At 36.4% G+C, this 12,803-nt stretch overlaps 1 protein-coding gene across 2 annotated transcripts in view; it reads right to left on the minus strand.

The window, feature by feature from the left end:
• Positions 1 to 12,803, minus strand: part of LOC149200289 (ALBINO3-like protein 2, chloroplastic) — a 440,553-nt gene that overhangs the window by 346,500 nt on the left and 81,250 nt on the right. For both annotated transcript variants that reach the window (XM_089402653.1, XM_089402652.1), the window contains exon 3: positions 9,856 to 9,983. In XM_089402653.1, coding sequence (XP_089258779.1) covers positions 9,856 to 9,983 — 128 coding nt within the window. The remainder of the gene's footprint in view (positions 1 to 9,855; positions 9,984 to 12,803) is intronic.

Here is a 12,803-nt window from a genome sequence, read left to right on the forward strand (position 1 = left end):
TCCCTTACATGCGCATTTACTCAGTGATGAATGTGAAAAATCTCAAAATTTATGAGCCTTCCATATTTGATCAAGAAGAGGAACAAGTCATACCTTCCTTAGAGAACTCAATACCAGATGCTCAAGCAGAGTTGGCAAAGGATACAGTTTTGCGGAAGAGGTCCAAAACTACAAGACAAGCAACATGACCTTTGGCAAATTAGGTTGAAAGGACAACTTCCAGGCGAAGGAAAATGGTACTCCAGACCCCACGGAGAAGGTAGAGGAAAAATTTCCTCACCTCAGTCAATAAAAGCTTTTGGGGAATTGGGGAGGTATAATCTAGATTGGATCATTGTATTATTTTTCATCCATATTGATGCTTTTAGCGATGAAAAAGTGGAGAATCAGCTTGCAAGAGCAATTTTGTTGGTCAGACCCAATTTGGAGAATTGGGCTCTTAAACATTGTGGGGTCATTTTGAGGCCTTCATTAATGTTTTTTTTTTTTTTTGGGGGGGGGGGTGGGGGGGGGGTAATACGTTCTCACATAAGCGTAAAACCCTGTGACATAGTTCTACACTCAAATACCTTTCCAACAATGCAAAAAATTGCATCAATTGAAGTTCAGATGCAAAATTTATTCCCCCGGCAATTTGACCTATCGTGATTGACATTCATGGTTCAAAAGGATGTCATGTCAGCCCCTGCTAGTCATATCAATGGGGCTAGCCACATGGGGACTATGAAGAAGACTCTATAAGGATTAAAGTTATAACTCTAGTTGAGAGTTGTGTCAGAAATTTTGGTAGTAATGGTTGGTATTCTCATCAAAAGAAAAGAAAAATTAAATTTGAAATAATGACTCAATAAAATTCAAGTCAGCGAGGCCCCTTTGAGGCACCCATTCGACCTCCTATTGGAGACTATTTATAGGAGACCACTTCTCCGTTGCACATTGATTGATCTCATATATCCTTTTTGTTCTATGTGAAGAAGTCAACTAATTTGGGGGTCGAAATCAGAAGCAAGTATTCTATCTCTTACACCTCGCTCTTTAAGACCTAAGTAAGTCGAGTTTTATGGCATCAATCACTATGGCATGTGAGCTTCTTTTTGTCACTATACTTTGTGGTATGTGAGCTTATTTGTGGCGGTATTCTCTATGGAATGCGAGCTTATCTATGGCAGTATTATCTATGGTATACGAGCTTCTATGTGGCACTATACTCTATGGTATGCAAGCTTCTTTCTGGCACTGTACTCTATGGTATGCGAGCTTATCTGTGGCAGTATTCTCTATGGTATGCGAACTTCTCTATGGCACTATACTCTATGGTATGCGAGCTTATTTGTGGCAGTATTCTCTATGGTATGTGAGCTTTTCAGTGACACTATTCTTTGTGGTATGTGAGCTTCTCTATGACAATACTCTTTTTTAGAAAATCAGAAAGGCAGAAAGATTTTCTTATATAGATAGTTACTTGCGATTCTTTTATCTTTGTGTTCTTCTTTTATCTTTTAGTTCATTAAGCAATTACCAAAACAATAGCTCAAGGACAACAGATGTAGGCGGATAGCCAACGCAAAACCCCTATCTAGGGTAAAACCCAGTCAACAATTCTTCCTTCAATAGTTTCTCAAGATAGTCCAAGACTCTTGACCTAGACAAAGACTTCCTCCACACCAAGCCAGCTCTCAATACTTCTTGCAGATGATAACTCTTCAAAAGCAACTTCGACCTAGCAGCATCAACATGAAATAGCAACTTTGACCCAGTGCCAGCAGCTTCGACTAGACAAAGAAAAATTTCGATCTCCCTAGATACTCCTCAGAAGTGAGAGAGAGATGGCCCAAAATTTCAATCTTGGCGTCTTCTATCTTCCTCCAAAATCTCGCACTCCTTTTCAGCCTCCTTCCAACTCCTTTCCAACTTCGCACTTCCCAACTTCTAACTTCTAGATATCAAACTGTGTGAGAGAGCGAATTACTCTAAATGAATTCGAACTGCCTTGTATATATAGCCTTCCAGTGAGGCCAAATTAACCTTCTTGAGGCCAACTTGGTCTGGAGGAGACTAAATTCATTTTTGACTCAAAAATAATTATTTTTACATGATTCGAAAGCCCAAGAAGGGTCTCTTTTAATGGACAATGACTCTAATGACTTAGAATAAATCCTAGAAGTCCTCAATGGGGACTTTGACGCAAAACAAGATGACCCAAGCATGAAACCCATGCTTTAATAAATCATAATAATAATAACAATAATCTTTTCTTCATTCTTTCAAATAAGTACATTTCATTGTGATTCAAATACATTTATGAAGACCGAACCTAATTACATATTTCAACACTCTCTCTTAACTAGGGAGGTATTCATGAGTACAAGTACAAGGAAGATCTTAGAACACATGAACCATGACGAATTTAAGCACCAAAATGCCATGGACTAGATTCCTGAACAGGGCAATCTATCCAAGTGGGACTAAGACAGACTAAAGCTTTCAGCCTCTCTAGATACCATCAGGCTTACTTGCTAACCATCAACCTAGGGATCTAGGTGTGTATCTGAGGTCAGAGCTCCTTGACTAACACCACCCTCCCTACTTCGAGAACTAGACATCAACACAAAGTGTGTCGGCCAAATGTCCTCCCAGGCAATATGTCTTACACACAAAGCCTCAACACTCCCAATTATTCCAATCGGTAACAAAACCTCCCTGATCAAACAGATCAGTAACAAATCTCTCTCGTGTAACCTACATGCTATCAAACCTTAAATCCAGTACAAACACAACCGCAATTAGTAACTTTCAAATGTACGTAAATAAACACAACCTCTGGGGTCTTCCAGACAACTAGATGTTGCTTCTCAATTTATCACAATAGGACTTTCAAATGAATCTTGACAGAAGATTCCTTAATCATACATTTTATTTTCCTACTTCACATGCAGCAACATATTCTACATAGATCCGTATTTTCTTATTTCAACAGCCCCTCAAAATACATTCTCCAATTTTCTTCTTTCATGGTGTTCAATATGACTATTATGTGTCCTCCCTCTCAACTTAGGGACATTCCTTTCATCCAAAATCCCTCTTAACTTAAGGGGCTTAACTTCTTTTCTACAACATCAGAGAATATTTTATGGCTTCCATCCTTCTCATCAAAGTTAGCATGACCTCATAACTTTCTTCATCATGCTTTTACTTTACAAGCATCTTCACCATCTTGAAGATTATGTATCTGCACTACTTAGATAGCAAGAAGAACCAAATCTATAGAAGCATGAAGTTAACCATATCAAAATCATATAAAAATGGAAGTATTCAACTTTATACATCAGATATCCAAACTTAGTTACAAACAAGAGACACATACTCTTCAACTACTTGCTAGGGTTTTTGTCATAAACCCTAGACTATATCATCAAGACTTCAAACATAACAACCTTCATTACATCTAGGGTTTCAATGCTTCTTCCAGAGGTACGACATATCCTACTACAGCATATTGCAAACTCCAGAAGCAATTCAAACAAATATAGATCTACAATGTATCTAACAACTTTAGAATTCATATGTTAAACTTCCTACTAGGATTTAGTGCAAAACCATAGATTTCATGAGCTTTAACAATCAAAACCAATCACAGCTCAAAGTAACAACATGACTAGCTTCCACTAGGATTTGTTGTAAACCCTAGATTTTACTAATTCTCAACAACCACAATACAATTTCAGATTTTATCAACTTTTCATAAATCCCAGATTATCACATTGTCATCATATATCAGAGATTTTAACTTCTACTAAGGTTTAGTTACAAAACCCTAGAATTCACAAATACTATCATCCTAGAGAATCAAACTTCGACTAGGGCTTAGTTCCAAACCCTAGGACTCATGACCATCAACAATTAGGTCAACTCATATATCTAGAATTCCATCATCATGCACAAGCATATCATAACATGTGTTAGTCAAACCCAAAGACACAAATATCGATAAAAGTTAGACATATAACAAACTTGATCAAACTAGAGTTTGATCGGACAAACACACACGTGCCAAGTATTTCATTTCTAGGACATTATAAGGGTCTTTCTTATACACCCTAGCAAACCCTAATGATCTAAAGTTTCAATAAAAACATAGCAAACCCTAAATTACGAATACTTCAAAGGTTCAGGATTTCAAACATTACCATTCAACCCAAACATGACATCATCAAAGCATCAGACATTTTCTATTGACTTCAACAATAACCCTAAGTAGGCTAGGGTTTCCAAACCCATACTGAAACCCCAAACATGACATCATCAAAGCATCAGACATTTTCTATTGACTTCAACAATAACCCTAAGTAGGCTAGCGTTCCACACATTATCATCGACATACCCTTAAGTTAGGGTTTTTCACAAAGAACATTTCTAGGGTTCCACAAGAGCAATCAAAGATATGAGGAGGGTAGATTTATCTAATCATGAATCACCCAATCAAGAATCTTTAAGATTCAAGAAAGTTAGACACAACGATGTTAGTAATAGTTTATCAAGAATGAAAATCATGAAGAGAGCAAAAACTTGTAGTTCAAAACATATCTCTTGTTTCTTAACAAACCTTGTAATTCCAATGCTTTGTCTTCTGAGGCCTTCTTCCTTGAGTCTTCAACACATTTTTCCTAAACAAGGAAAATATGAATAGAAACGTGATTAGTATTTAATGCAAGCAAAATTAGTAAGGAAAACTAAAACAAAAAAAGGTAATAAGATTCTTATCTTTGGAGGTTGGTGAGGGCTCCCTCCAAGCTTGAGGGAAACCTATAACATTATAAAAACAAATCAAAAATGTTTTTCCAACAATATGTTAAACCTACAAATACTAGAAATCAAACAATGAAATAACTAAGGCTTAGATCAAAGGACTTAGTAGTGTAAGTCCCTTATATCCAGTTCTTCAGGCTTATTCTTCTTTGGAGATCCTTCTTCAACAACATTGGCTTGGTCTCTGTTTCTTTTCTTGTTCTTTGGATTGTCAAGACAGTCACTTCTATAGTGACCCATTTTGTGACATTGGTAGCATTCTATCTTCGACATATCGACCTTCCTTCTTGGCCTTCTTGAATTCTTGGAGTTTCCTTTCTTGTGAGAAGCGGAGTATGCATTTGAAACCTTTTCTTATTCATTGTTGGATACTAATCAGATTCTCATTTCTTCTTGGGTGCATGCATTCCATAATTGCTCGAAAGTAGGAGCTTCTTTCTAGCTATTGAGACCTGAAGCAAAACAACTCCAAGTAGGTGGCAATCCCAATAATGCAGTGATTACTAGCTCCATTTCTAGTACAATTTCATCTATGGCTTGAAGTTCATCTCTAATTCTAGATATCCTTACAATGAAGGAAGCCACAATATCATCCTTTGTCATTTTTGCAGTCCATAACTCATTCTTCAAACTTGCTACTTGACCGATGTTCTTGATAGTGAATTTTGATAAGGCTTCATACATTTCTTTAGCATGGTTTATATTGGAAATGTATGGGACAAGATTGTCCTTTATGCTTTCTACCATTAGTGGCAGAGCCAATATTTTTGACTCTCTATACTTCACTTTGTCTGCATTACTAGATTATTTGATAGGTTTCTTCAACTTTCCTTTGACCAAATCCAAGACCTGCAGTTTGATGCTCCTTCCAATTTGTTCTTACTCTTTATTGTGTTAGACATTGTCCTTAAAAATAGTGAGCTTTTCCTCTTATAAGAGCTCCTTATATGATCCCTTAATCAATCCTTTAGACTCCTTTAATCAATCCTTTAGACTCCTTTCAGTAGATACTCAAAACTGTCTTTTTCTTCCTTCACCTTAGCTCTGAAACCATGTTAGAAAATCAGAAAGATAGAAAGATTTTCTTATATAGATAATTACTTGTGATTCTTTTATCTTTTAGTTCATCAAGAAATTACCAAAACAATAGCACAAGGTCAACAAATGTAGGCGGAGAGCTAGGGAAAAACCCCTATCTAGGGGAAAACCTGTGAAAATTTCTAAACTAAAATTCTATAACTGTAGCAATTGATTTATTTCACCTACTTATTATTCTCAATAAGTTATTTACGAAATTCCTTCAGCAAATATTACAATAAATTCTACTGCAATTATCACACAATTAGCCAAGGAAAAAATACATGCACAAGAATCAATCACATCGACACAATTATTTTTGGACTATTGTCCCCGGAAAAACCCAATGCAGGAAAACCGGTGCAGCGGATAAGGGCTTTATTAATCTTCAACGGTAATTACTTTTACAAGGAATGATTTTTACAGAGAACTAAAATAAAACACCTGGGACTTTCCCTCTGAGACTATCTAACACTTTGGAGACCCTGCTCCCACTTCTGCATCACTCTGATTGACCCAGTGTGGCTCTGCGTCAGCCTGCGTAGGCCCTACATCTCTTCTTTGGACTACATCTCTCTTTCCGCGCTGTCTTCCATTGCCCCTGCATCACCTCCTCAATCTCTTCTTACTACTGAAGCCCTCCTCTTTCTCCACCATGTAACTCCCTCTGAAATCGATCTCCTCTTCCTTGAGAATCGGATTTCCTTGAGATACTAAGTATTTGTCGATGTGTCTCCAAATGACCCTCAAGTCTTCTCTTATACTTTTCCTGTTGATGAATCAATTGTCGATATTAAGTCCCTAATCAATAGCTAAGATTAAAACAGACTTGATCCTCGTCTCTTAGAAGCTTCTCATCCTTATCTTTATTAATACCCATTAATATTTTTATTTTCCTAAGTTTAGACTTAAGAACCCATTAAAAATATTAATTATTTTAATAACACCTCATCCGGATGGAATTTCTCAAAACGATTTCTTGGTCTTGGAGATCTCATGTGCCTTAGCCTCTCTTCCAAATTTCAAGGCTAGAGCACATCTGATGCTACCACAAATCAACAAAAGCAAATCAACAATTCTTCCTTCAATAGTTTCTCGAGATAGTCCAAGACTCTTGACCTAGACAAAGACTCCTCCACACCAAGTCAACCCTCAATCCTTCTTGCAGATAATAACTCTTCAAAAGCAACTTCGACCTAGTAGCAGCAGCAGCTTCGACCCAGTAGCAGCAACAGCAGCTTCGACTAGACAAAGAAAAACTTTTATCTCCTTAGATACTCCTCAGAAGTGAAAGAGAGATGGCCCAAAATTTCGATCTTGGTATCTTCTATCTTCCTCCAAAATCTCACACTCCTTTCCAGCCTCCTTCCAACTCTTTTCCAATTTCGCACTTCCTAGCTTCCAACTTCTGGATATTGAACTATGTGTGAGAGAGTGAATTACTCCAAATGAATTCAAACTGCCTTGTATATATAGCCTTCCAGTGAGGTCAAATTACCCTTCTTGAGGCCAACTTGGTGTGGAGGAGACTAAATTCATTTTTGACTAAAAAATAATTATTTTTACATATTTCGAAAGCCCAAAAAGGGTCTCTTTTAATGGACAATGACTCTAATGACTCAAAATAAATCCTAGAAGTCCTCAATGGGGACTTTGACCTAAAACAAGATGACCCAAGCATGAAACCCATGCTTTAATAAGTCACAATAATAATAATAATAATAATTTATTCATTCTTTTGATAAGTACATTTCATTGTGACTCAAATACATTTATGAAGACCGAACCTAGTTACATATTTCAACATTCTTGGTGGTATGCGAGCTTCTCCATGGCAATGCAAGCTTCTCCGTGGCACTATTCACTATAGTATGTGAACTTTTCTGTGGCTCCTTATCTTTGTGGTAAAGCAAAGTTTTGCGGCTCCTTATCTCTGTGATTGAGGAAGAGGACGAAGTTTTTGTCCATATGATCTTACCAAAGATATGTTCTTTTGACTGATGTACTATTGATGAATTGAACTCTCTCTCATTAGGAAAGTTTGTTGGGTTTTCCCCCTGTGGGTTGGCCACTGGCCTAAATTTTTGGTGTCTCTTGTCTATTTTTTTCATTGTGATCTATTGCTCTACTGATGGTTGAAATTTTTGTGTAACTGCTTAATGATGTGAATATGATGTAAAGAAGCTAAAATGTATCATTACAAGTAGTTACCAGATAGAAAAATTGTTCTAGTCTTGATTACACTAGAAAATCAACGAGTTGAAGGTGTCAAGCCTGATCCCAGTTGGCTATCGGGCTATGTCATAACTGGGCCACTAGGAGAAAATGGGTTCCATTCATTTTTTATTGTATCTTGTTCTACAGTAAACCACAACAATAGAGAGTGGGAGTGAGAAAGCATAATAGAGGGCTTTTAGTGTCTATAGCAACCTATCAAGCCACAGGTCTCAGGTAACTCCTCAAAGAATGCCTTCTCTATTGTACTTGCATTATTTCCATTCCACAGAAAGAAAGAGCAGAGCAGCCTCACCTTCCAGCTAGGTTTTCCCCTGTAAGCGCTTCCCATAGCATATCTTGTATTCATTGTTGTTGGTGTGTATTTGTATTTTATTGTTCTCTATTTTCTGCATTTTCTCTATTACATGCATAAGCAGAAAAACAGTAATTAACAAATCTGGAATCTAAGGAAATTAATCTTCATAGTAACGATTTCACTTTGTTTTCATCACATCTGATGTGACGAATGGTCCAGTGGAATATCCACGGCAGTTTACAGATCAGGAGCCAACAAACATAGAACAGAAGAAACATAGCCCCTCAGATGTTGATCAGGAAAAAGTGAACAGTAACCATGTTGTCTGCTAATTACTATGTTTTTGTTGTTATTAGGATCCTATATCTTTTTGTTTAACAGGTAACATGTAAGAAAAGATAGAATGTATACCATATAATTTATTGTGAACTTCTTGTAGAAGCATATAGCTGCTTATTTTGGACTAGATGAGAATGTGTCATTACCCAAGATTTAAGTTGTACAAAATCATTTATAAAAATGATATTTATAACTGTGGAAATTATTGGTATCATTTAAGTTCTACATAGAGACCACAATGGAAAACTCACTATAAATATTCTATTATTGATCCATGCGCACTATTTTAAATTTAAACTCTTAATCTGCCTCTATTCGAGATTAGATGCATCTCTGCTACTATGTATGATCTATCTATAGAATATATGGAATCATATAATGAAGAGAACAGGTTCATCAAGTGACCAGACTTTATGTCTCTTATCCCAATGCTACTGGATTTCAACCCTCCATCCCTGGCCCTTTTTGGTATTTTCTGTTTTACTACTGTGTACTTTAGTCTTTTATTTAGTTACCACATGTTTAGTTTTACTTCCTCCAACAAGGCTCAAGGTTTTGCCTCCTCAGTACTTACACAGGTAGAGTACCCCCATCTTGGGTATTCTGCATTTTGTTATTTTCATATGCACTTTTTATTTATTTTAGTTAGCCTTCAAGTTTTCTCTTACTACACTAGGATATAAGATCCCATCCCCTCAATGCCATTGGCTACACAAATGGAGTACTATATATACTTTTGCAGTCCCATTAGGCACTTTTTGCTACAAGCAGACATTAATATGATATTTAAGTCTTCTTCTCTTACAAATCATTATAATCTATCAATTATTACTATTACTTAAATGCATACCATAATTAGGTTGTACTTTATATAAATGTTTCAGTTTTCACCAATGAGCAATACTCATTAGCCAATAAAAGAATTCAGCTTCCTATGGCATTTGTACATCTGTCTTCATTTTTAAGGAATTTAGCCATGTGAATGGACAATTCTGAGAAAAAGTTATTAAATAATTTAGAATCCAAGACAAAAATCAATAGTCTTTTCTTAAAATTATCTATGCTGTCAGAAACTTTTAAGATCTGTTTGAATAACATACCTGAACAGATAAGGATGCAAAAGCCCAGAAAAGGGTCGGGCATCCTATAGCTTGTCGCTGCTTTGTAAAAAGGGAATATTGTTCACGAAAACTCCTTCCTGATCCAGGCATTGGTACAGGTGAAGGCACTGAGATCACATGGTACAACTGAATAAGCAGGAGTGATAACTCAATTTTTTCTAAATGTAAGAGGCAACTATAATCCATTCAAGGAATTTTATAATGTTCGTTTCAACATCAACAATTTTTTCCCATCCTATTCTTTAGAGGCCAAAAAGAGAAAAAAGATAAGACTAACACAATTTAGTTGAATATGTAATTGATTTTCCAAACCTCACTCCCATAAGTGAAGAGGTAGCCCAAGTTTTGAGATTTTATGTCAGAAATGTACTTGATCTCCATTTTTAATATTGACTTGAAACTTGAACAGCTGCGATAGTTATTATCTGTATTTATTGATAAAAGCCCGCCCTATCCAAATCTGTCTAAGTAAATTATTTCTAGATATGCAAATTTACCAAAAAAGAACCTTATCTTAAATATCTAACATTACCATTGACTTTGACGATGTTTGAAATGCTTCATAGCAGGACTTCATCGTGTCTTCCACATTCTTTACTCAAAACAGCTATGGAAGCCACAAAGGTTTCTACTCTACACACTATCCATTTTCCACAACCTGCTGTTCTCTATGATAATTTCCATGAACAAATGGTTTTATGATAATTGCACAATGAAAACTCCTTCATCAGAAACAAAAATTTAATCACATGGACAATCCGAATCAAGGCAGGATTACACAGTATTGCCAATCTCTCAAACAAAATAGTTGTGAGTTTCTTTCACTAGCAAAGAATAAGATCATATGTGCATTTGAAAATAATGAAAAGCTTGTACAAACATTGCATATTTGACAGTGCAGATCTTGATATCCAGTTCCTTTAATGTGCCTTCTCTTTAGAATGTCCAATCCCAATGTAGTCTCTCTTGATAAAACTATTATACAATTCCACAAGAACAAAATGGTAAAAAAGTCAAGGTAAATGATTTACTTCTCTATTATAATAGCAGACGACAATACATTATAGCTTATACTCATAGACCCCACATTATATTGACACATTTTTAGAACCAACAAATTAGGCCCACCTATCCACTTAACTTCCTTAGCTAACATTTAAAATTTTACCACACTTATCCTAACAATGGTCAAACTACAAAACTAAAATTAGTCACTCACATATTGGTGCTACAGATAACCGTTCAAAAGCCACCATCACCTTCTTTATGAGATTTTGCACAGGTTGCAGCTCATCAATTTCAATTATGGACCCTTTCTTTCTCGGGAGTTCTTGTTGAGAAATCTAGGGTGGAGACAAGAAGTGATTTCTCTAGAAACAATAACTGATTGTGACTACTTTTTATTTATTTTTTATTAGGTTCTTCTTTAGCTTGCTTATTATAGTGTTCTTTTCATCAAACAGCTATCAAAATATGAACAACAACAAGACAAGGGACACAAGATATAAGCGATCAGCTAGGGCCAAAACCTCTCCAATTTGAAAGGAAAACCCAAATGAATTCTTCTTCTTATAGAATCTTCAAGTGATGAATTCCAAGACCAAGACCAAGTCATAAGAATTTTTGAACAGCTTCTCCTTCTTGTCCAAGTCAACATTAGTCAAACTGATTTCTTATACCTCTATTCTCAGCGTCTCTGAAATTCGGCCTCTTTCCACAGTCCTGCAATTCTCGGCCTGCCTGAAACCACTGCAATTTCGCACATATGAGCTGATTGGAGAAGTTTGGTAATGCTTTCCTTCTTTGCTTGACTTGGAAACTTCCCTTTGTGATCTCGGCTAGCAAGAATGCTAGTTTAGTGACCTCTTTCTTGGCTTCTTCAAGGACTGATGTGACCTTACTGCAGAAACCCTAATTTTTGTCACACGTGTGAGGAAGATGACCCAAAAACAATGCAAAAATTCTTTGCTCTTCTTCTCTTTCTCTTCGCTGGATGAGAGGCTTCCTGCTATTGTTTCTCGCACTTCTTCTTGGATTTCAGATGATTGATTGTATGCTCTTCAAGTAAGGCTGATTCCTCCTTTATATAGTAGTCTGCCCATGAAAATAAGCTGACTCAAGCTAGTGTCTAGGTCGACATCTCCTTCTTGAATGATCTAGAGCTTATTTGGAAGGCCCACTTGATTGAGTACTTGTGACAAAGCCTTGGAGGGTTTTCGACTCTTATAATGACTCAAATAAATTCCTGTAACATGTCCAAATGGGTCTTCAATACATGACATTGACTCAATTGATTTTATTACTTAATGACCAAACCTAATAGCTCACGATGGGAGCTTCATCTATATAAAACAAAATTCCATGAGCATGAGACCCATATCTCAAGCATAAAATAATTTTATTTTTCTTCTTTACATTAATTACAGAAAATCACGATTACATATGCCATTCTGAAGACCGAACATAGTTACATATTTCAACACTCCCTCTTAACTAAGGAGGTATTCATAATCCATACAAGGTACTTGGACATTCTCAATCTGAAGACTTCTCATAAGAAGAGTTGGGTTGGTAACCCATATGTATAGCATTATATCATCTAGCATTGTCACATAGCAAGGCCTTGAATAACAGCTATGTCTCTCCACAAGATCAGAGCACAATGATGGCGAGACCAATGATTTATAGACACCCTAATCATTGTCTCTCTCAAAACATACCCCACCCAGGTTCACTCAGAGTATGTTCCACCAGGACTATTCTTACCTTGGATTCCCAATCCTCAAAGAATATCGGTCCTCTATGACTACTCTTATCTTGGATGCCCTACCACATCCTCAAAGAGTATCAGATGCCAGATGCTTACCCAATCCTCCATTCTATCTTCCCAAGTGAAGACAAGAATGATGTGTTTATCGCTCCCTCTC

This window comes from Pinus tabuliformis, chromosome 2_1 (genome assembly GCF_031772625.1).
Source record: "Pinus tabuliformis cultivar Carrire ecotype Pingquan chromosome 2_1, CPIR1, whole genome shotgun sequence".
In the NCBI taxonomy this organism is placed as follows: Eukaryota; Viridiplantae; Streptophyta; class Pinopsida; order Pinales; family Pinaceae; genus Pinus; species Pinus tabuliformis.